This window comes from Molothrus aeneus, chromosome 25 (assembly GCF_037042795.1).
Source record: "Molothrus aeneus isolate 106 chromosome 25, BPBGC_Maene_1.0, whole genome shotgun sequence".
Lineage (NCBI taxonomy): Eukaryota > Metazoa > Chordata > Aves > Passeriformes > Icteridae > Molothrus > Molothrus aeneus.
In genome coordinates this window covers 572876-593019 of record NC_089670.1, presented here as the reverse complement: position 1 = coordinate 593019, position 20144 = coordinate 572876, and the positions used below count along the sequence as shown (strand labels likewise).

The following is a 20144-nucleotide window of genomic DNA, read 5'->3' as shown; positions in this document are numbered from 1 at the left end:
CCTCGCTGGCAGGGCAGGCTCTCACAGAGCTCGGCCACGCTTCTTCATGTCCTCGGTGAAGTCCTGGAGGTCGTGGATGAACTGCCGGATCTGGGGTGGGACAGGGACAGGGACAGGGACAGGGACAGGGCAGGGTCAGGCAGCAATGGGGGCAGGAGGCAGAGGGGAGCCTGTCCCTCCTGCAGGGCATATGCTGTCCCTGAGCTAAGTGACAGGACATGAAAGCACCAGTGTGCCTCTGTGGGGGAATGGAACCAAACCCTGGCCATGGCTGGACCTGCCTCCCTGCACCCCAAAAACCCTTCACCTGAACCCCTGCACCCCCGAACCCTGCATCCCCATATCCCTGCGTCCCTGCACTCCCAAAACCCTGCACCCACAAACCCTGAACCCCTGCATCCCCATTTCCCTGCACTCCTGCATCTCCACAACCCTGCATCCCCACATCCCTGCACCCTGAAAACCTGCACCCCCATATCCCTGCACCCCATATCCCTGCACCCCAAAACCCTGCACCCCCTATCCCTGCACTCCCTGTCCCTGTATCCCTGCACACCCAGACCCTGAATCCCTGCACCCCTGAACCCTGTAGATCCATATCCCCACATCCCTGCACTCTCGAACCCCTGCATCCCCGCATCCCCATATCTCTGAACCCCATCTCTCAGCACCCCAAAACCCTGCACCCCCTGTCCAGGTCTGACCCTCCCCTGCAGCCCCCGCTCCCCATGCTCCGAGGGACAGGTGTGCCTGCTGTCCCCACCATTCCCAGCCAGGGTCCCCAGGGGAGGAGGGAGCCTGTGCTGGGCCTGGGGGCTCCCTCGCCCTGAGGGAGCCGTTCCTGCTGCTGTCCTGGCCAGGACTGAGCTGTCCCCGGGGCTCAGAGGCCCTGGGGCTGTGCCACGTTACCATGTCCAGCTGCCGGTGGCTGTCCCCAGCTGCCACCCTGCCCTGTGGCTGCAGCCGCGCGCTGGCGGCGTGGAACAGGCCGTGGATGGCCATGGTGAGGGACCTCAGCTCCACGGCCTTCCTGGCTTGCCTGTCCTGCACCTGGGCCCAGCGATCCTCCTGGGGACACATCCCAGTGGGGCTGCCTCAGCCCTGGGACCCCGCTGGGGACCCCAAGTTCAGCCTCATCCGGGCTGGCAAGGACCTGGTGGGCTGGCAAGGACCTGGTGGGCTGGGGCTGGTGCAGCCCAGCCGTGCTGGGAGCAGAGAAGAGCCCAGCTGCGCTGCCCACCCTGCAGTGCCCTCCCTGCCAGCCCTGCAGCGCTGCCACTGTCACCTCCCTTGGTGACAAATCTGCCCCCACCCAGGCTCTCGCTCCTCCTGCAGCTCCAGGACGGAATGGGATGGGATGGGGATGACATCCATGGGATAGGATTGAGGATGGGATTGGGGATGGGGCATCTCCTTCCCCCCCAAACTGCTGCTGGCCCTGCCACGAGCCCCTGGCTGCAGGAGGAGCCAGTCCCCCCCCCCCCGGGCACCCCTCAGCTCCTTACCCACTGCTGGATGTCACTCTGAGCCCGGTCAAAGGATTCCTTGAGCTGCACCAGGTCGTTCCTGCACTGGAGCATCTCAGCCTCCTTCTCTGCCCTGAGCTGCTGCTGCAGGCCCTTGCCCTGCTCCATCAGCTGCCGGTGCCACCACTGGGACTGCAGCAGGTCCTTGCGGGTCCTCAGCAGGGCCTTGTAGTAGCTGATGATGTCATCGATGTCACGGAACTGCAGCACAGGCCCTGGGGTCAGGGACACCCTGCCCTGTCCTGCCCTGCCCTGCCTGGGGTCAGGGACACCCTGCCCTGCCCTGCCCTGTCCTGGTGTCAGGGACACCCTGCCCTGCCCTGCCCTGCCCTGCCTGGGGTCAGGGACACCCTGCCCTGTCCCGTCCTGCCCTGCCCTGTCCTGGGGTCAGGGACACCCTGCCCTGCCCTGTCCTGTCCTGGGGTCAGGGACACCCTGCCCTGCCCTGCCCTGTCCTGGGGTCAGGGACACCCTGCCCTGCCCTGCCCTGTCCTGGGGTCAGGGACACCCTGCCCTGCCCTGCCCTGTCCTGGGGTCAGGGACACCCTGCCCTGCCCTGTCCTGGGGTCAGGGACACCCTGCCCTGCCCTGTCCTGGTGTCAGGGACACCCTGCCCTGTGTCCTGCCCTGCCCTGTCCTGCCCTGTCCTGGTGTCAGGGACACCCTGCCCTGCCCTGTCCCGTCCTGTCCTGCCCTGTCCTGCCCTGCCCTGTCCTGGGGTCAAGGACACCCTGCCCTGCCCTGTCCTGTCCTGTCCTGGGGTCAGGGACACCCTGCCCTGTGTCCTGCCCTGTCCTGGTGTCAGGGACACCCTGCCCTGTCCTGCCCTGCCTGGGGTCAGGGACACCCTGCCCTGTCCCGTCCTGCCCTGCCCTGTCCTGGGGTCAGGGACACCCTGCCCTGCCCTGTCCTGCCCTGTCCTGGGGTCAGGGACACCCTGCCCTGCCCTGCCCTGTCCTGCCCTGTCCTGTCCTGTCCTGCCTGGGGTCAGGGACACCCTGCCCTGTGTCCTGTCCTGCCCTGTCCTGTCCTGTCCTGCCTGGGGTCAGGGACACCCTGTCCTGCCTTCACCCATCCTGGTTGTCCTCTCCTGACCCTGCTCCCTGTGGCCCACCTTGGTTTCCAGGGAGCCCCTCCCAGCCCACCTGGAGTCTCTGGGTTTGCTCAGGGGTTGATTTCCCTGGCCTTGCCTCATCCCTCTGGTTCAAACCCTCCCCGAGCCACGTCCAAGCTCACCTGTGAATTCTCCACCACATCCTCCAGGTACCTCTTGAACGGGGAGTACTTCAGCAATTTTTTGGAGAGTTTCTGGTGCTTTTTTCTCAGGGCATCCAGTTCCCTCCTAGCCCTCAAGAGCTCACTCTCCTTTTTCAAATTCTCCTCTTTCTCTTCTTTGGCTTTCTTCAGAGCTTGGGTTCTCAGCCTTTCATTCTCCTGGGGAGGTTTGCAGCAGCATCCACAGCCAGAGGGGGAGGGAGGCAGGAGAAGGAGGAGCTGGGTCACTCAGGGCACTGCCAGGAGAGCCTCCAGGGAGGAGATCCCAGCACTCGGGATCTTGTTCCAGGTGTATGAGACATGCCAGGGGTGCCAGGGGTTACCAGGAGTATGAGGTGTATCAGGTGTGCCAGGTGTATGAGGTGTATAGGGGGTGCCAGGGGTGCCAGGGGTGCCAGGTGTGCCAGGTATATGAGGTGTATCAGGGGTGCCAGGTGTATGAGGTGTGCCAGGTGTGCCAGGTGTATGAGGTGTGCCAGGTGTGCCAGGTGTGCCAGGTGTGCCAGGTGTATGAGTGTATCAGGTGTGCCAGGTGTATGAGGTGTGCCAGGTGTGCCAGGTGTATGAGGGGTGCCAGGTGTGCCAGGTGTGCCAGGTGTATCAGCTGTGCCAGGTGTATGAGGTGTTCCAGGTGTGCCAGGTGTATGAGGTGTGCCAGGTGTATGAGGTGTGCCAGGTGTGCCAGGTGTATGAGGAGTATCAGGTGTGCCAGGTGTGCCAGGTGTGCCAGGTGTATGAGATGTATCAGGGGTGCCAGGTGTGCCAGGTGTATGAGGTGTGCCAGGTGTATGAGGTGTGCCAGGTGTGCCAGGTGTGCCAGGTGTGCCAGGTGTACCTTCACGGTGGTCCCAGATGTCACCACGTGGGCTTTCAGCTGGGCCCTCCTGGCGTGCAGGTCCCTCCACTGCTCAGCGAGGGTCTCCATCCTCTCCGTGAAGGCCTGGCAGCACCAGAGCTGGGGTGACACGGCTGCCACAGCCAGAGCCACCCCCTGCCACCCTGCACAGCCCCCCAGGCACGTCCCAGCAGCCCCCCAGCTTCCTCACCTCCTCCGTCTCCTCCACAACCTTCTCCATCTGCCGCACCTCCTTCATCTTCTTCAGCACGCAGATGAAGGAGTTGGTGGAGTCCTCCTCTGCCACCTGCAGCTCCCTGCCACGCATGGCCCGAGCTCACAGGGCATCCTGGCAGGGTGCTCCAGAGCTGGGCTGCGTCCTGGGGGAGGGCAGGACCCCCAGCCCCACCTGCAGGGACCCCCCCGCACAGCCGGGGCAGCTCCGGGGGTGACAGGGCAGGGGCAGGAGCAGGTGAGGGATGGGAGCAGCTGAAGGATGGGAGCAGGCAAGGGATGGGAGCAGGTGAGGATGGGAGCAGGCAAGGGATGGGAGCAGGTGAGGGATGAGAGCAGGTGAGGGATGGGAGCAGCTGAGGGGTGGGAGCAGTGAGGGATGGGAGCAGGCGAGGGATGGGAGCAGCTGAAGGATGGGAGCAGGCAAGGGATGGGAGCAGGTGAGGATGGGAGCAGGTGAGGGATGAGAGCAGTGAGGGATGGGAGCAGCTGAGGGATGGGAGCAGGTGAGGGATGGGAGCAGGTGAGGATGGGAGCAGCTGAGGGATGGGAGAAGGTGAGGGATGGGAGAAGGTGAGGGATGGGAGAAGGTGAGGGATGGGAGCAGGTGAGGGGTGGGAGCAGGTGAGGGGTGGGAGCAGGTGAGGGATGGGAGAAGGTGAGGGATGGGAGAAGGTGAGGGATGGGAGAAGGTGAGGGATGGGAGCAGGTGAGGGGTGGGAGCAGGTGAGGGGTGGGAGAAGGTGAGGGACAGGAGCAGCTGAGGGATGGGAGCAGCTGAGGGATGGGAGCAGCTGAGGGATGGGAGCAGCTGAGGGATGGGAGCAGTGAGGGATGGGAGCAGGCAAGGGGTGGGAGCTTGGCACAGCAGGGAAGGAGCCATGGAGGCAGGGGGGAGCTGGAGAAGGCCCTGACCTGAGCAGGGACAGGAGCCTGTCCTTGTACTGCCCCCGGTAATAGCTCAGGTCCTCGTGGGCCATGCCTGCGGCCACTGCACGTCCCGGTCCTGCTGCTGCTGCTGCTGGCCCGGCCTCGGGGCAGCCCGGGGGCTGCTGTGCACTGCTCACAGGGCCCTGGGGCTGCTCCAGGGCACCAGGACAAGCCCTGTGGCTACTCAGTCCCAGAGAGAGCCACTGTGGCTCCTGCAACCATTGTGAGAGTTCCAGGGCTACTCCAGGCACTGTGACAGCTCCAGGGGCACCTGCACCCTTTGTGACAGCTCCAGGGGCACCTGCACCCTTTGTGACAGCTCCAGGGGCTCCTCCCAGCACTGTGACAGCTCCAGAGGCTCCTCCCAGCACTGTGACAGCTCCAGGGGCTCCTCCCAGCACTGTGACAATTCCTGTGAATCAGAGGGACTGATCACTGGTGTCAGGGGGACTGACCACTGTGTCCAGGACTTGGAATTTTTTCGTTCCCTTCTCTTCTTCATTCATCTTCTCTGCTTCTTCCTCTGCCCAGGTTTGGCCCTTGTGCCCTGTGCTGCCCCGGGGGTCTCTGAGGCCCCTGGCAGCCCCTGCCCCTGTCCCAGAGCCCAGCTGGAGCTCAGGGACCCTGCACACTGCCCTGCCCAGAGCTCCCTCTCTGGCTCAGCCTGAGCTTCCCCGTTTGCCAAGAAATTCTATAGAATTGATATAACAAATACCAATGCTAAAATATACTAAAAATACAGAGTTATTGGAATATATAATAATATAAAATAGATTATATGTGATATAGCTTTATAGACAATGAGTAAAACACATAAAACAAAATCTATGGCATAAAAATATCTAAGGAGGCAGATTTGCTGACTTCATAAAACTTTTGCTTCCTCTTTCCCAAAGCACTTCCACAAACAGAAGGAATGAGAGGGATTTTAGGATCTCTCACGTTCTCCATGATTTCAGTTACACCCAGACCTAAACGAGAACGCTGCCGTTGTTTTGGTGTTTTTAACTGGGTTCTTATGGAGCTGCTCTGATCTGCCCAGTGCCCCCCGGTGCTGGGCACCCCTCTGTGGCCACGCCCGGGGCAGGGGGGCACTGGGGGGGCACCGGGGGGGCACTGGGGGACACTGGGGGACACTGGGGGGGACACTGGGGGGGCACGGGGGGGGCACTGGGGGGGCACTGGGGGACACTGGGGGGGACACTGGGGGGCACTGGGGGGGCACTGGGGGACACTGGGGGGGCACTGGGGGGGCACTGGGGGGGACACTGGGGGGGACACTGGGGGACACTGGGGGACACTGGGGGGCACTGGGGGACACTGGGGGGGACACTGGGGGGGGACACTGGGGGGGGCACCGGGGGGGGACACTGGGGGGGGCACTGGGGGGGGACACTGGGGGGGGCACCGGGGGGGGACACTGGGGGGGGCACTGGGGGGGGACACTGGGGGGGGGCACTGGAGGGCACTGGGGGACACTGGGGGGGACACTGGGGGACACTGAGGGGCACTGGGGGGGCACTGGGGGGGCACTGGGGGGGACACTGGGGGGACACTGGGGGGGCACTGGGGGACACTGGGGGGCACTGGGGGGGACACTGGGGGGGACACTGGGGGGGGCACTGGGGGACACTGGGGGGCACTGGGGGGGCACTGGGGGGGCACTGGGGGGGACACTGGGGGGGACACTGGGGGGCACTGGGGGGGCACTGGGGGGACACTGGGGGGACACTGGGGGGACACTGGGGGGGCACGGGGGGGGCACTGGGGGGACACTGGGGGGGCACTGAGGGGGCACTGAGGGGGACACTGGGGGGGGCACTGGGGGGGGCACTGGGGGGGCACTGAGGGGGCACTGAGGGGGACACTGGGGGGGGCACTGGGGGGACACTGGGGGGGGCACTGGGGGACACTGGGGGGCACTGGGGGGGCACTGGGGGGGCACTGGGGGGGACACTGGGGGGGACACTGGGGGGCACTGGGGGGGAGGACACTGGGGGGAGGCACTGGGGGACACTGGGGGGGCACTGGGAGGGGCACTGGGGGCTCCGGGCCCTGCTGGCACTGAAGGCTCCGAGCCCAGCCCAGCCCAGCCCAGGCTCCTGCAGCAATCCCGGGCAGCTGGGGACATCTCCTGGCCGTGGGATGGAGCAGCGCTGCTGGAGAATCGCCCGAGCAGAGCCCGCAGCTCCTCTGCCTGGCCGCGGCAGCGCGGGCACGGCGCTCCGGCTCCAGGCAACCTCTCTGAAAGAAAAATAGGAAAAAAAAACCCTTTTTGGCTAAAAGTGACTAAACCCCACTTGTTTTAAATCACAACATCTCCCTTAATCACCCTGAACACCAAAGCAGAGCCTGCCTGCTGCTCCTGGGCACATTTCATTTCATTTATTTCATTTTCCTCTTCACTCCCTCCAAACACATTCCACACTCAGATTTCCAGGTGATTAACCCTTCTGTCAAACACCGGGGTCTCCTTTCCACGCCTCTCCCTGTTTCTGTGCAAGATTCCTTACAAATGTGAGTGGCACCCAGAGAGTCCCCATTCCTGGCTGCTTTCCCCCTCCTGCCTTGGGAATGCAGTGACACCCTGGGGATTCTGCCCTGCTCAGCCCCTGCTCCAACAGCCTGCACAGATCCTCCCGAGGAGGAACAGGGCCAGAAGAGACTGGAATTGTCAGGAAATCCCCACTGAAGGAAATGGAGCTGGCCCTGCTCGAGGGGGGCACACAAACAGCCCAGCCTTGCCCTGGGAATTCCAGGGGCTCCTTAATTAGGGCTGGAAGGGGCAGGAATGCTGTCCCCAGCCAGGGAGAGTCCTGCAGCAGTTGTCACTTGGGATCAGCCCTGGGAGCATTAAAGCCCAGCCCTGCAGCCCAGAAACAGCTTCAGAGCAGCTTTCACAGGATGTGGAGCTCACTGAGTGCTGAGCAGAGCAAAGCAGCTTAATTCCAGGGCAAAGCTCCCAGCCCCAGGCCCTGGACAGCAAACATGTGATCAGTGGTGCAGGAAGGTTAATGAAAGGAAGGGCTGCTGGCAAGAGCAGGGCCTGGGCACCGTGGGCTGTCACATCAGGCCTGGATTAGATCTGGAAAAGCAGCACCAGCCAGGCAAGTGTCAGTGCTCAGCTCCATCAAAGCCCAGGTGCTGATTGTTCTAATGCAGGGCAAAGCCGAGAGTCAGCCCCAGGCACATTCCAGGGGGGCTCTGCCACCTCCAGGCTCCCAAAGCTGGGCCAGGATCTGCCAGCACTGCAGGGGGACCCCGAGCTGGGAACGGCAGCTGAGCCCTGCAGTGCCTGGGGCTCCGTGCCTGGCACCAGCTCCTGCCAGGACCTGCCAGGATCCTCCTGAGATCCCCCCAGGCTCCCTCCAAGATCCTCCTGAGATCCCCCCAAGATCCCTCCAAGATCCTCCTGAGATCCCCCCAAGATCCCTCCAAGATCCTCCTGAGATCCCCCCAGGCTCCCTCCAAGATCCTCCTGAGATCCCCCCAAGATCCCTCCAAGATCCTCCTGAGATCCCCCCAAGATCCTCCTGAGATCCCCCCAAGATCCCTCCAAGATCCTCCTGAGATCCCCCCAAGATCCCTCCAAGATCCTCCTGAGATCCCCCCAAGATCCCTCCAAGATCCCCCTGAGATCCCCCCAAGCTCCCTCCAAGATCCTCCTGAGATCCCCCCAAGATCCCCCCAAGCTCCTCCTGAGATCCCCCCAAGCTCCCTCCAAGATCCTCCTGAGATCCCCCCAAGCTCCTTCCAAATTCCTTCCAAGCTCTCTCCAAGCCCCTTCCCTACAGACCCACTCCCAGCCAGGCTCAGGCAAGAGAGCAAAGTTGGATTTCCTGGCACAAGATCCAGGCCCTGAGGTCTCTCTGCCTGTACCCCTGAAACCAGATCCACATCTGGGAAGGGCTGGGAATTCACCCTGCAGGAGGAAATGGAAGAGTCACTTTGCTGTCCATAGCTGGCCACCAGCCGAGGAGCAAGGCTGGCGTTTTATCATCTCTTTCATCCTCTCTCTTCTCCAGGAATTATCTCATTGGGTGGTTTAAACTCGTGGAAGGAAAAAGAGAATTGTTCCAAGGCTGTGCCCAACGTGGTTTGTGTGTTATGGACACAGAGCCTGTGTGGCTCCCCCCAATCCCAAAACCGTGCAGAACACTGCCTTGAACTGACCCAGAAAAGCACAAAGGGGACACGGCCCAGAAAGTCACTGAGCACAGACCCACTGCTGGCTCCCGCTGCAGGGGAGAACAAAAGAGTTCCATTTCCATTTCAGAAAAAAGAAAAAAAAAGAATCCAGTGGAAGCTTTGAGATCAGCTCAATGGAGCAGAGTTTCACAGACGGCAAGTGCTGGATTCTTATCTTACCCTACAGGTTTTTTTGTTCTATTTTAGATTTTGTGCTCTATTTTTGGCTCAGCAACAAGCAAGAAATTTTTCCGCCATTCTAATTGCAAAGTACTACAAAAATAAACACCTGTTTACATTCTCCCTAAAAGGCCAGTGCTGTACAAAGACATTTCCCTGCATTTCAGCACTCAGGAGGCACAGGACACGCGACTGCTCAGCCGTGGGTTTCTCAACAGGCATTTCTGTTATGGAAACACCTCTCTCCTTGTGGGAACCTTGTTTAGAGTAGAATCAAACGCTGCCAAATATTCCCCTTTACCTGTTAATGGATTAAAGGAAGCTGGAAAACACAGGGCACGGGACAAATGATTTTATGGAGAAGTCAGCCACCCCTGCAATGTTTCCATAAAACACAAGCCCGGAGAGTTCCAGCCCCACAAAGGCTCCAAACAGCACCAGCCCCACGTTCCCCTGGGCTTTGGGCTCCTCAGGGTGGCCCTGATGGCAGGAGAGAACTTTGCCCTCTATAAATACAGACACATTGAGCAGCAACCTTTTTATTGGTCTGCTGATGTTGAGGTGTATCTGTGCAATTCTGATACTTCACCATGCTGAAAGCAGGAATTTAATCTGCACCTCCAAACTCTCCAAAGGCAGAGAAAATACTGCTCAAATCCCACTTATTCGGGGTTTCTGAGACCCCCCCATCCAAAACCCCAGCCCCAAACCCCGCTGAACCCCTTCCTGCCCGGGGCACAATGACAGCAATAGTGATAACGATGTTGATAACGGGGTGGGCTCTGGGCCCTGGCCCGGCTCTCCGGAGACGCTCCCGCAGCCGCGGCCATCAAACATTCATGGCCTTGGGCTGCGCTGCTCAGCCCGAGCCCCGCGGCCTCTACATATTTCATATTTCGCCATTAAAAATGCATGAAGCGACATTTCCTTTCGCCCTGTCCCTAATTCACTTCCATCTCCATCTTCGGAGCGGCTGCCGGAGGTGTCAGAGCTGCGGGGCTGGCAGGAGGGGCGGCCGCTGTCCCGGCAAAGGCAGACGAGGATAAGGGCGGCGCACGGGGTCCGGGGAGGCAGCGGGAAGGAGCCGCTGCTGCCGGAGCCGGGCAGGGCTGGGGCTGCAGAGGGAACGAGCGGCCCCTCGGCCCCGGGGAGCAGCGCGGGGCGCGGGTGGGGACCCCCGGGAGCGGGGCTGGGGCCGGCCCTGCCCCTTTGGGAGCAGCCTGTGGAGCAGAACCGCCCGTCGGGAGCCCGGGCAGGCTTTGGGGAGGATCGGGAGATGAGGATAAGGACAACTCCCGCTGCGAGACCCCCTCGCCCCCCGGCACCCGGCGCAGCCCGGCGGGAGCCTTCGCAGACCCTGCCGGGGCTCCCCGCCCGTCAGGGGCAAAGGGAGGAAGGGGCGAAGGGACAGCCGAGCTGCTCCCGAGGGTCTGGGCACAGCACGGGAAGGGCGAGGGGAAGGGGAGGAGCAGGGAGCCGTGCTCGGGAGGTGCCGCGGGGCCAGGGGATGCTCAGGGAGGCGCTGCAGGTGCAGCCGGACCTGGCCAGGACACCCTGCAGCTGCTCTTACCACAGCAGAAACAATCCGATTTTAAAGGCAAATAAAGATCCTTTAAAAGGTTAGGATGCCTATAAAAGTGCCCGCTGAGCGCAGCCCGAGCTGAGAGCAGCGCTGTGGGACCGGGGCGGTGCCCCGGGAGCCTCTCCAGCTGCTCGAGGCCGCTTTTCCTCCAGCCCAGCCCTTCTGTCGGTGAGCACAGCGCTCATTCTGCAGCTCTGCAGCGCGTTCTGAGGCTGGAACCGATCGGTCCCGAGCATTTCCCGGGGGCACACCGGGAACGCCGGAGCCCCAGGGCCGGGCCGCAGCAGCCGCAGCCCGAGCGGGAGCACGAAGGTTATCCTCGGGAAAATCAAGGCTTCGTTTACTGCCCGTGTTGCTGTTTGATGCTATCTCGGCCCACGGGGTGTTTACAGCCCCCGGCCGGGCCCGGCGCGGAATTGGGGCAGGAAGGGGCGATGCGGGCGCGGAGCCGCTCCACCCCTCGCTGTGTTTACCCCAAATAAACGGCGGGGCCGGGGCCGGCCCGCACCTTAAAAGCGCGGGCAGGTGCGGGGCAGAGGGGGCCCGGCAGGGGTGGCCGAGCTGGCAGATGCTGCAGCTGGGGCTCAGCCTGCCCCGCTGCCCCGGGGGCGCGGCCGCCGCCTTCCCCATGGCCGAGCCGGCGGCGGGCGAGGAGCCGGGACCGGGCCCGGGTGAGTGCGGGGCCGAGCGGGACCCGCCCGTGCCGGGACCGGGGCCGGGTGAGTGCGGGACCGGGGCCGGGGGGTGAGTGCGGGGCCGAGCGGGACCCGCCCGTGCCGGGACCGGGGCCGGGCGAATGCGGGACCGAGCGGGACCTGAGCAGCGCCCTGAGAGAGGAATTTGGGGTGAATTTGGGGTGAATTTGGGCTGCAAGCAGCCCCTGATCGCCCCCCGGTGTTGTCTCGGCCTGGTTTCTGTGGCCAGGAGCCCCCGGGACTGTGCCGGGGTCAGGCTGTGTCCGGGACAGGAGCCGGCCCGAGCGGCTCCGGATCCAGCAGCTCCTGCCCTGAACCAGGCTGAGCCCGACCCGCTGCTCCCGCTGGCCTTGGGCAGGCGCCAAACTGAGCTGGAGAGCGAGAGCCAGAGCCGGACCCGGCCCGGGAGCCTCCCGATGTGCCACCACGGGCTGTCCCCGTGTCCCCTCGGCTCGGTGCGAATCCATCCCTGACCCCCAGCAGCCGAGCACAGGCACGGTGCAAACACCCGAGGGTTAATGAGTGCGCTAATTGCGGTGTCCCCGGCCGTCGATGAGCGCCCAGCAGAGCTCACCCACGCGGGGACAGCTCCCAGCCCCGGCGGGGCTCGGCTCAGCTCTCCCGAGCCCCGGGGAAATGCCGCTCCCGTCCGTCTGTCCAGGCGGAGCTCGGAGCCTGCTCTGCCCAGCGCCGGGCGGGGGCTGCCCGAGCCCTGATCGGGGCCGGGAGCTTTGGGAGCGGGGAAAAGCCCCTCACGGTGTGAGAAGCAGCCCCTGATCGGGGCCGGGAGCTTTGGGAGGTGGGAAAAGCCCCTCACGGTGTGAGAAGCAGCCCCGACACCCAGCTGGGACGTGGCCCCACGCTTCTCCGGGGCCCGGAGCTGATGGGAGCGGGAGAGGGCAAAGCCTGAAACGCTTCCCTTCGCGGGGGAGAGCAAAGAAACGCAGGACGCGGCTGTGAGACTTCAGAGCGCCCTGAGCCGGGGTGGAACGCCGCTGCTGGGGCCGGGAGAGGCGCTCAATAAAAGCTCTTTGTCCCGTAGAGGGGCTGGGCTCATCCCCGGTCACCATCGTGGTCACGTCCGAGGCCGACACCTGGGACATCGACACCTCCCCGGGCCGGGGCTGCGGGCCCTTCGTGGACTGGGCCAAGATGCCGGAGGCGCAGGGGCCGGCGCGGATCCCGCGGGACGTGCTGGGCCGGCCCCCGAAGGAGCTGAAGCGGCTGGCGAGGGAAGGCTGCTGGGCCGGGAGCCACGCGGGCCGGGCCCGGCTCTACCCCCGCCTCATCCAGCGCGTCTCCTGCCGCCTCGTCACCCCCGACGCGCTCGTGTACCGGGACGTGGCCGGCCGGCTCTTCGGGAAGCGCAGCGTGAGCTCGCACCCGCTGCCCGAGTTCCTGGAGGGCTGCCCCGTGCCCACCTACTGCCTCAGCCCGCACGGCGTCGCGGCCCTGAAGAAGATCCTCATCTGCGTGGGCGCCCTGTTCCCCGACATCACGCACAGCCCGCTGCTGCCGGCGCTGGCGGCGCTGCTGCTGCACTACAGCGAGGACGAGGCCCAGTGCTTCGAGAGCCTCTCGCGCCTCATCGCCAGCAACGCTCCCCACGCCGCCTACATCGACCAGTCCTTCCTGGCCCACCAGGCCTCCTGCATGACCTTCGGGGACCTGGCCAGCAAGCACTGCCCCGCGGCTCACAAGCTCATCGCCGGCGCCGCCGACAACGTGCTCGAGGTCTACTCGGAGTGGCTCTCGTGGCTCTTCCCCGGGCTGCCCTTGGCCTACGCCGTGCGCGTGCTGGACGTGTTCCTGCTGGAGGGCCAGAAGGTCCTGTACCGCATCGCCCTGGCCCTGCTGAAGCAGTTCAGGCTCTCGGCGGCCCCGGCCGGGCCGCAGGGCTCCGACGTCAAGGCCGAGCTGCAGGCTTTCGCCAGGAACATCGCCCAGCACGTCACCGTGGACAAACTCCTGGAGAGAGCCTTCGGCATCCGCCTCTTCTCCCGCAAGGAGATCTGGCTGCTGCACATGGCCAACAGGAAGGCCTTGGTGGAGAGGGGCATCACCGTGGTGCAGAGGAGGTGAGGAGAGCTCTGCGCTCCCAGCTCTGGGGCCGAGCCGGCAAAATGGGAGCTCCTGTGGAGAACTCTGGGGGAGCTGCAGGAACCTCCCACAGCTGTGGCTGTGCTGGGCCCTCGCAGCCCCTGGGGGACCCTGTCAGGGGACATGGCACAGCCAGAGCTGGGGACCCTGTCAGGGGACACGGCCCAGCCACAGTCAGGGACCCTGTCAGGGGACACGGCCCAGCCACAGTCAGGGACCCTGCAGGGGACACGGCACAGCCAGAGCTGGGGACCCTGTCAGGGGACACGGCACAGCCAGAGTCAGGGACCCTGTCAGGGGACACAGCACAGCCAGAGCTGGGGACCCTGTCAGGGGACACGGCACAGCCACAGTCAGGGACCCTGTCAGGGGACACGGCACAGCCAGAGCTGGGGACCCTGTCAGGGGACACGGCCCAGCCAGAGTCAGGGACCCTGTCAGGGGACACGGCCCAGCCAGAGCTGGAGACCCTGTCAGGGGACATGGCCCAGCCAGAGTCAGGGACCCTGTCAGGGGACACGGCACAGCCAGAGTCAGGGACCCTGTCAGGGGACACGGCACAGCCAGAGCTGGGGACCCTGTCAGGGGACATGGCCCAGCCAGAGTCAGGGACCCTGTCAGGGGACACGGCACAGCCAGAGTCAGGGACCCTGTCAGGGGACACGGCACAGCCAGAGCTGGGGACCCTGTCAGGGGACACGGCCCAGCCACAGTCAGGGACCCTGTCAGGGGACATGGCACAGCCAGAGCTGGGGACCCTGTCAGGGGACACGGCACAGCCAGAGCTGGGGACCCTGTCAGGGGACACGGCACAGCCAGAGTCAGGGACCCTGTCAGGGGACACGGCCCAGCCACAGTCAGGGACCCTGTCAGGGGACACAGCACAGCCACAGTCAGGGACCCTGTCAGGGGACACAGCCCAGCAGAGCTGGGGGTGTTGGCAGGGAGCTCACGGTGCTCAGGGCAGGGCAGAACCTGCTGCAGGGGCTGTGCCCCATAAAGCACAGGGCCCCAGCCCGTCCTGGTGTCCGTCCCTCCCAGGCCGTCCTTCCACCTGGCCGTGGACATGCAGAAGTTCAGCTCCAGCACGGTCACGGCACAGGAGATGCGCCTCGTCTGGTCCTGGCTCCCCGAGCGCTTCTCGCTCTTCCCCCCGCTGCTGCTCTTCTCCACCTGCCAGGACGGCTGCAGCCTGCAGAGGTGAAGCCTCACCTGCCCCGGGGCCGGGGCACGGGGGAACCTGGGCAGGGCTTGGTGCTGGAGGGAGGAGCAGCACAAGTGACCTGGGCACCCCTGGGGCTGCTGGGGACCCTCCTGGGCTCAGCTCGGGGTCCTGAGGGTGGCTGAGGGCAGAGGGCAGAGCCTGGCCCAGGTGGGCACCGGCACCTGGGCACCGCCCGGGGCACAGGGAGCCCTGTGGCTGTGCCAGGCAGGGATGTCCCCTGTGCCACCCTGTGCCAGCACACTGTGAGTGGCCAGGGACAGCCAGCACACCCTGCCCAGGGCTCCAGCTCCCCAGCCCAGCCTTGTCCATGCCTGCAGGTTCTACACGTGCTGTGAAGGCTACGAACCCACGGTGCTGCTCATCAAAACCACCGAGGGGGAGGTGAGCGTTGCCAGGCAGGGCTGGGCAAGGGGACCCAGGGCTGGGTGACCCCCCTGGCACTGCTGGAGCACCCACGGGCTGTGCTCCCTGTCCTGCCCCGGCCCGGGTCCGTCCCAGCTGCCAGGGCAGAACAAACTGCACCTTGGCCACCAGGACACACCTCAGCCGGGGTGCTGGGGAGCCAGGAGGAGAGGGCGAGGGGAGAGAGGCCACGAGTGAGGCTGATCCACGCCCTGAGCTCCCCGTGCTCTCTCCCAGGTGTGTGGGGCCTTTCTCTCCTCGGACTGGGCCGAAAGGAAGAAGAGCGGAGCCACATCGGGCTTTTTTGGGACCGGGGAGTGCTTCGTGTTCACTGTGAGTCACGGTTTGTGTCTGCCTCTGTCCCCTCACTGCTGTCCTGCCAGGCCACGCCGTCCCTTCCCTGCGCCAGGCCCAGAGCCGGGGCAGCAGCAGCGCCTTCCCCCAGGCTCAGCAGGTGTGTCCCGTGCCCAGGTGCGCCCCGAGGCAGAGAGGTACGAGTGGGTGCTCATCCAGAGGCCGGAGCTGGCCAAGGCCGTGCCGCGCTCCCGGCAGCGCTCGCCTTCCCCCGCTCCCGAGTCCCCGCCCGGCTCCTCCCGGGACAGCCCCAGCCCCAAGCACCTGGCCGTGCCCTCGGCGCAGGGCAGAGGCCGCCTGTCCCCGTTCCTGGCCATCAGGCACTTCCTGCTGCCCTCCAAAACTGCCTCCATGTTCATGGCCGGCTCCCGGGACGGCATCGTCATCGGTAAGGGGGGATCGATATCGGTAAGGGGGGTCGGTATCGGTAAGGGGGGGTCGGTATCGGTAAGGGGGGATCAATATCCATAAGGGGGGATCTCTATCAGTAAGGGGGGATTGATATCGATAAGGGGAGGATCCCTATCAGTGAGGGGGGATCCCTATCAATAAAGGGGGATCCCTATCGATAAAGGGGGATCTCTATCAATAAAGGAGGATCCCTATCGATAAGGGGGGATCCCTATCAGTGAGGGAGGATCCCTATCAATAAAGGGGGATCCCTATCAGTAAGGGAGGATCCCTATCGATAAAGGGGGATCTCTATCAATAAAGGAGGATCCCTATTGATAAGGGGGGATCCCTATCAGTGAGGGAGGATCCCTATCGATAAAGGGGGATCCCTATCAATAAAGGGGGATCCCTATCGATAAAGGGGGATCCCTATCGATAAAGGGGGATCCCTATCAATAAAGGGGGATCCCTATCAGCTCCCAGGAGCTCCGGTTGGGGATATCGGGTTAAAGTCCGGGCAGGCGAGGGCAGCTCCCCTTCCCCAGCCCGGGAGCTGCTCCCGAGAGCCCCAGGGGGACCCCAGAGCCCAGAGCCTGCCGGGGTTCGCTGCCCGGGCCCGGAGCGGCCCTGCCCAGCCCTTCCCTCGCTGCGAGGGTGGCCCCGGCCCGGCAGGGCCGGCCCGAGCCCAGCCCGCGCTGCCCTCGCAGGCGGAGGGGGAGGCCAAGCGCTGTCCCTGGACGCCAGCCTGCTGCGGGGACACACGGAGCGCTGCGAGACCTTCGACAACCCCCCGCTCTGCCGGGAGAACTTCCAGGTGCAGCTCCTGGAGGTGTGGGGCTTCCAAAGCGCCTAGGGGCCCTGGGGACACCCCGAGCGCCACCCGCGGGCACGGGCACGGGGACCCTCCCCGCGCTGGCACCCCCGGCCGGGCTGGGGCCACCTGGGCGGCTGCTGCGGAACCCACGGGCCCCTCCACGGCCAGAACGGAGCGGAGCAGAACGGAGCAGAGCAGAGCAGAACGGAGTGGAGCAGAACGGAGTGGAGCAGAGCAGAGCAGAGCAGAACAGAATGGAGTGGAGCAGAGCAGAATGGATCAGCCAGACCGGATCAGAGCAGAATGGATCAGACTGGATCGGATCAGCCCTCGTGGTGCTGCAGAGAGAGGCCGAGGCAGTGCCAGGACCGGGACTGCGGGCGCTGCCCCTGGGGACATTCAAGGTCCCCTCCCACAGTTTAGACGGAGCCCACTCCGCCCGGTCTGGCCCAGTTTGGGGTGCTGGAGGGAAGGGCAGCCAGGCTGCAGTTTCTCGTACCTCCCTGGCCTGGGGAGGGCCAACAGGGACAGCATGGGTGGATCCTGTGGGAATTCTGAGGCCAGGCTCCAACACCGAGCTCCAGAGCTCACCAGAAACGTTCTCAGATCTGCTTCCCTCCCAGCCCCAAGCCCAGCACAGCCCCTCAGGCACGCAGGGGGTTCTGCAGCCTCCGTGGGTATCCAGGACTGCCCGGGACCCACCAGCACCGGCAGAGGCTCTCCCTGTCCCTGGCTGGATGTGCTGCCGGGGATGGCAAAGCCCTGCCTGGGGCTTGGGGGGTGCCCAAGCTCTGCTGAGCCTTTGCTGTGCTGAAAGGGACCCTGAAAGGGATTCTTCCTTCCTGCCCCTTATTCCATTGCTGAATAAAGTTCCAAACCCTTGGAGAATTCAAAAAAATTCCAGCACAAAGACACGGTGGGGGAGCAGCGGGGCCAGGAGGCAGAGGGGACGTGTGGTGGGAAATAAAGAGATCTGGGACCTGCTCTCACCTCCCTGGAGAGGGTCAGCACCCAAACCCTCACCCCAGGGCCCCCCAGCACCCAAACTCTCACCCCATGGCCCCACAGCACCCAAACCCTCACCCCAGGGCCCCCCAGCACCCAAACCCTCACCCCATGGCCCCACAGCACCCCAAACTCTCACCCCAGGGCCCCCCAGCACCCAAACCCTCACCCCATGGCCCCACAGCACCCCAGCCCCTCACCCCATGGCCGCACAGCACCCAAACCCTCACCCCAGGGCCCCCCAGCACCCAAACTCTCACCCCATGGCCCCACAGCACCCAAACCCTCACCCCATGGCCCCACAGCACCCAAACCCTCACCCCAGGGCCCCACAGCACCCAAACCCTCACCCCAGGGCCCCCCAGCACGCAAACCCTCACCCCATGGCCCCACAGCACCCAAACTCTCACCCCAGGGCCCCACAGCACCCAAACCCCTCACCCCAGAGACCCCAGCCCCTCACGCTGCAGCCCCAGGGCAGCCCAGCCCTGCCACCCCCTGCCCATTTCCCTTGACTTTGGGTCTTTACTGAAACCCAAGGAAACTTCAGCCCCCGTGTGCTCTGGAAGGAGCTGGAATATCCATCAGCTCATCCCTTTGGGGCATTTCTGCTCCTTGTCCCCACAGAAGCGTCTCAGAGCAGCACAGGGACCTGCCTGGCTCCCCTCTGCTCCCTGAGCTGCTTTCGGGGCTCCCTCCAGCCTTGGTACAAAAAGAGCAGCCCGGGGTGGCTCTGAACAACGGGGAATTGTGGAAGGGACAATCTCTCCTGCAGGTCTGGCTCATCCCCTGCCCCCCCAGCGGTGAGGGACAATTGGCCACTGGCGTGTACCAGAAATCGCTACAAAAAGCACATTTTGTGACGCTCGGAGCTGATTTCCCGGGAGATCCGGGGGCTGTGGATGCCCTGCTCCTCCCGAGGGCCGGGCTCAGCAGTTCCCACACTGGCACACGAGGGGGGCAGCGCCGAGGGGCTGCGTGCGCTCCCCGTGCAGCTGCACTGTAACAGAAGCAGCCCAAGGTGTCCCAGCCATCCCTGGCTCACCCCAGAACTGCCTCCCACGGGGCTGTCTCCGGAGAGAAACGGCCCCTGAGGGTTTGGGGAGGAGAGGGGATGCGTGGGGAGGGAGGGACAGGGGGTGCCTCCAGCCTCCTCCTTCTGCCATTGCCCACAGCAGACATTTCTGTCCAGAGCCAGGATTCTGGAGCACACAAACGCTCGCCTTCCCCTCCTTCTCCTCTCCTTCCTTCCTCCCTGCCCTCTCCCCTCACTCTCACCAAATGCAGCTTCCAGAGCCTTGAAATGGGAAATCCATGGGCCCCGCCTGCCCTTGCACCTGGGGAGAAGGTCCTGGTGTGATTTTATCTCCCTCCCCTGTCAGATCCATTTGCATCCTTCCCATTTCCCCCTCCCAGCCCCGTGCAGTGATTCCCCTCCCACCCACCTGCTGCACACACAAACAATTCCTTGTCACTGCCACCAGCTCGTCTGGAACCACACCTAATGTCCCATGGCAGAAATTTCCAACCGGAGCAGAGCCTTCAGTGCCACAGGAGGGGTTTTGCAGGTGTTTTTTCCAGTCAGACCCACAGCATGTATCAAAACAAACGTGTTTCCATCCCTGTTTCCACACAATTTAGTCCCTGGAATTGCTAACCCTGGGCCAAGGGCTGGTTTTGTTTCCCCCCTGCAGAGCTGGGTGATTCCTCAAGGCATCCCTGGACTTTTCCTTGGGAATGCAGCAGGTGCTGGGTGTGGAAAATCCCCCTCTGGTGCCCTGCAGAGCCGAGCTGCCCTGGGCTCCGCAGGGTCTGGCTGCTCCAGAGGGGGACCTGGGATGGGCACTGCCCTCCCAAGAGGGAATTTCCCCTCCCTGGAGGGGAGCTGGGCCATGCAGGCCCCTGTGGGACCGTCCCTCCCTGCCTCCCTCCTTGGGGGATTGTTTTCAGCACTTTGTAGTCATTTATCTGAAAAATACCATCCCCAATACGAATGGTTTGGGCTGGAGGGGACATCAAAGCCCACCCAGCGCCACCCCTGCCATGGCAGGGACACCTTCCCCTGTCCCAGGCTGCTCCAAGCCCCAGGGTCCAACCTGCCAGGGATGGGGCATGCCAAAGATGTGTTTTAGTGAGCAAACATCCAAGATGAGGATGTTCCAAGACGTGTTTTAGTGAACAAACATCACCCTTTATCCCTAAAACCTTGCTCACACCTGGAATTATGGGCGCCTGGCTCCCCATGAAACTCCAAACCTGGAATGCACGGCCCCCCCACGGGGAGTTTATCTCTAAAGAAAGGGTTCAGATCTGCTGGGGGAGGGAAAGATGTTTATTGAAAATAAGTCGGGTCAACCTTAAAGGAACTCTGCCTTCAGATAGAGGAGAACGTGTTTATTCCCTCGG

The 20144-nt window shown here is 63.9% G+C and overlaps 2 protein-coding genes across 2 annotated transcripts; one reads left to right on the top strand and one right to left on the bottom strand.

The window, feature by feature from the left end:
- Positions 1 to 21: 21 nt before the first annotated feature.
- CCDC42 (coiled-coil domain containing 42) lies at positions 22 to 4850 on the bottom strand. The gene is made up of 7 exons (XM_066565520.1): positions 4786 to 4850; positions 3848 to 3953; positions 3637 to 3741; positions 2763 to 2960; positions 1506 to 1727; positions 910 to 1068; positions 22 to 90 (listed from the first exon to the last, which is right to left on the bottom strand). Exons 1-7 carry the CDS (start codon positions 4848 to 4850, stop codon positions 22 to 24), a joined length of 924 nt encoding a protein of 307 aa, XP_066421617.1.
- A 6468-nt stretch (positions 4851 to 11318) lies between these two features.
- LOC136566536 (TBC1 domain family member 24-like) lies at positions 11319 to 16772 on the top strand. The gene is made up of 7 exons (XM_066565717.1): positions 11319 to 11421; positions 12488 to 13523; positions 14587 to 14745; positions 15088 to 15151; positions 15410 to 15505; positions 15644 to 15914; positions 16627 to 16772. The coding sequence occupies exons 1-7, from the start codon at positions 11319 to 11321 to the stop codon at positions 16770 to 16772; spliced, it is 1875 nt and encodes a 624-aa protein (XP_066421814.1).
- The last annotated feature ends 3372 nt before the right edge of the window (positions 16773 to 20144 follow it).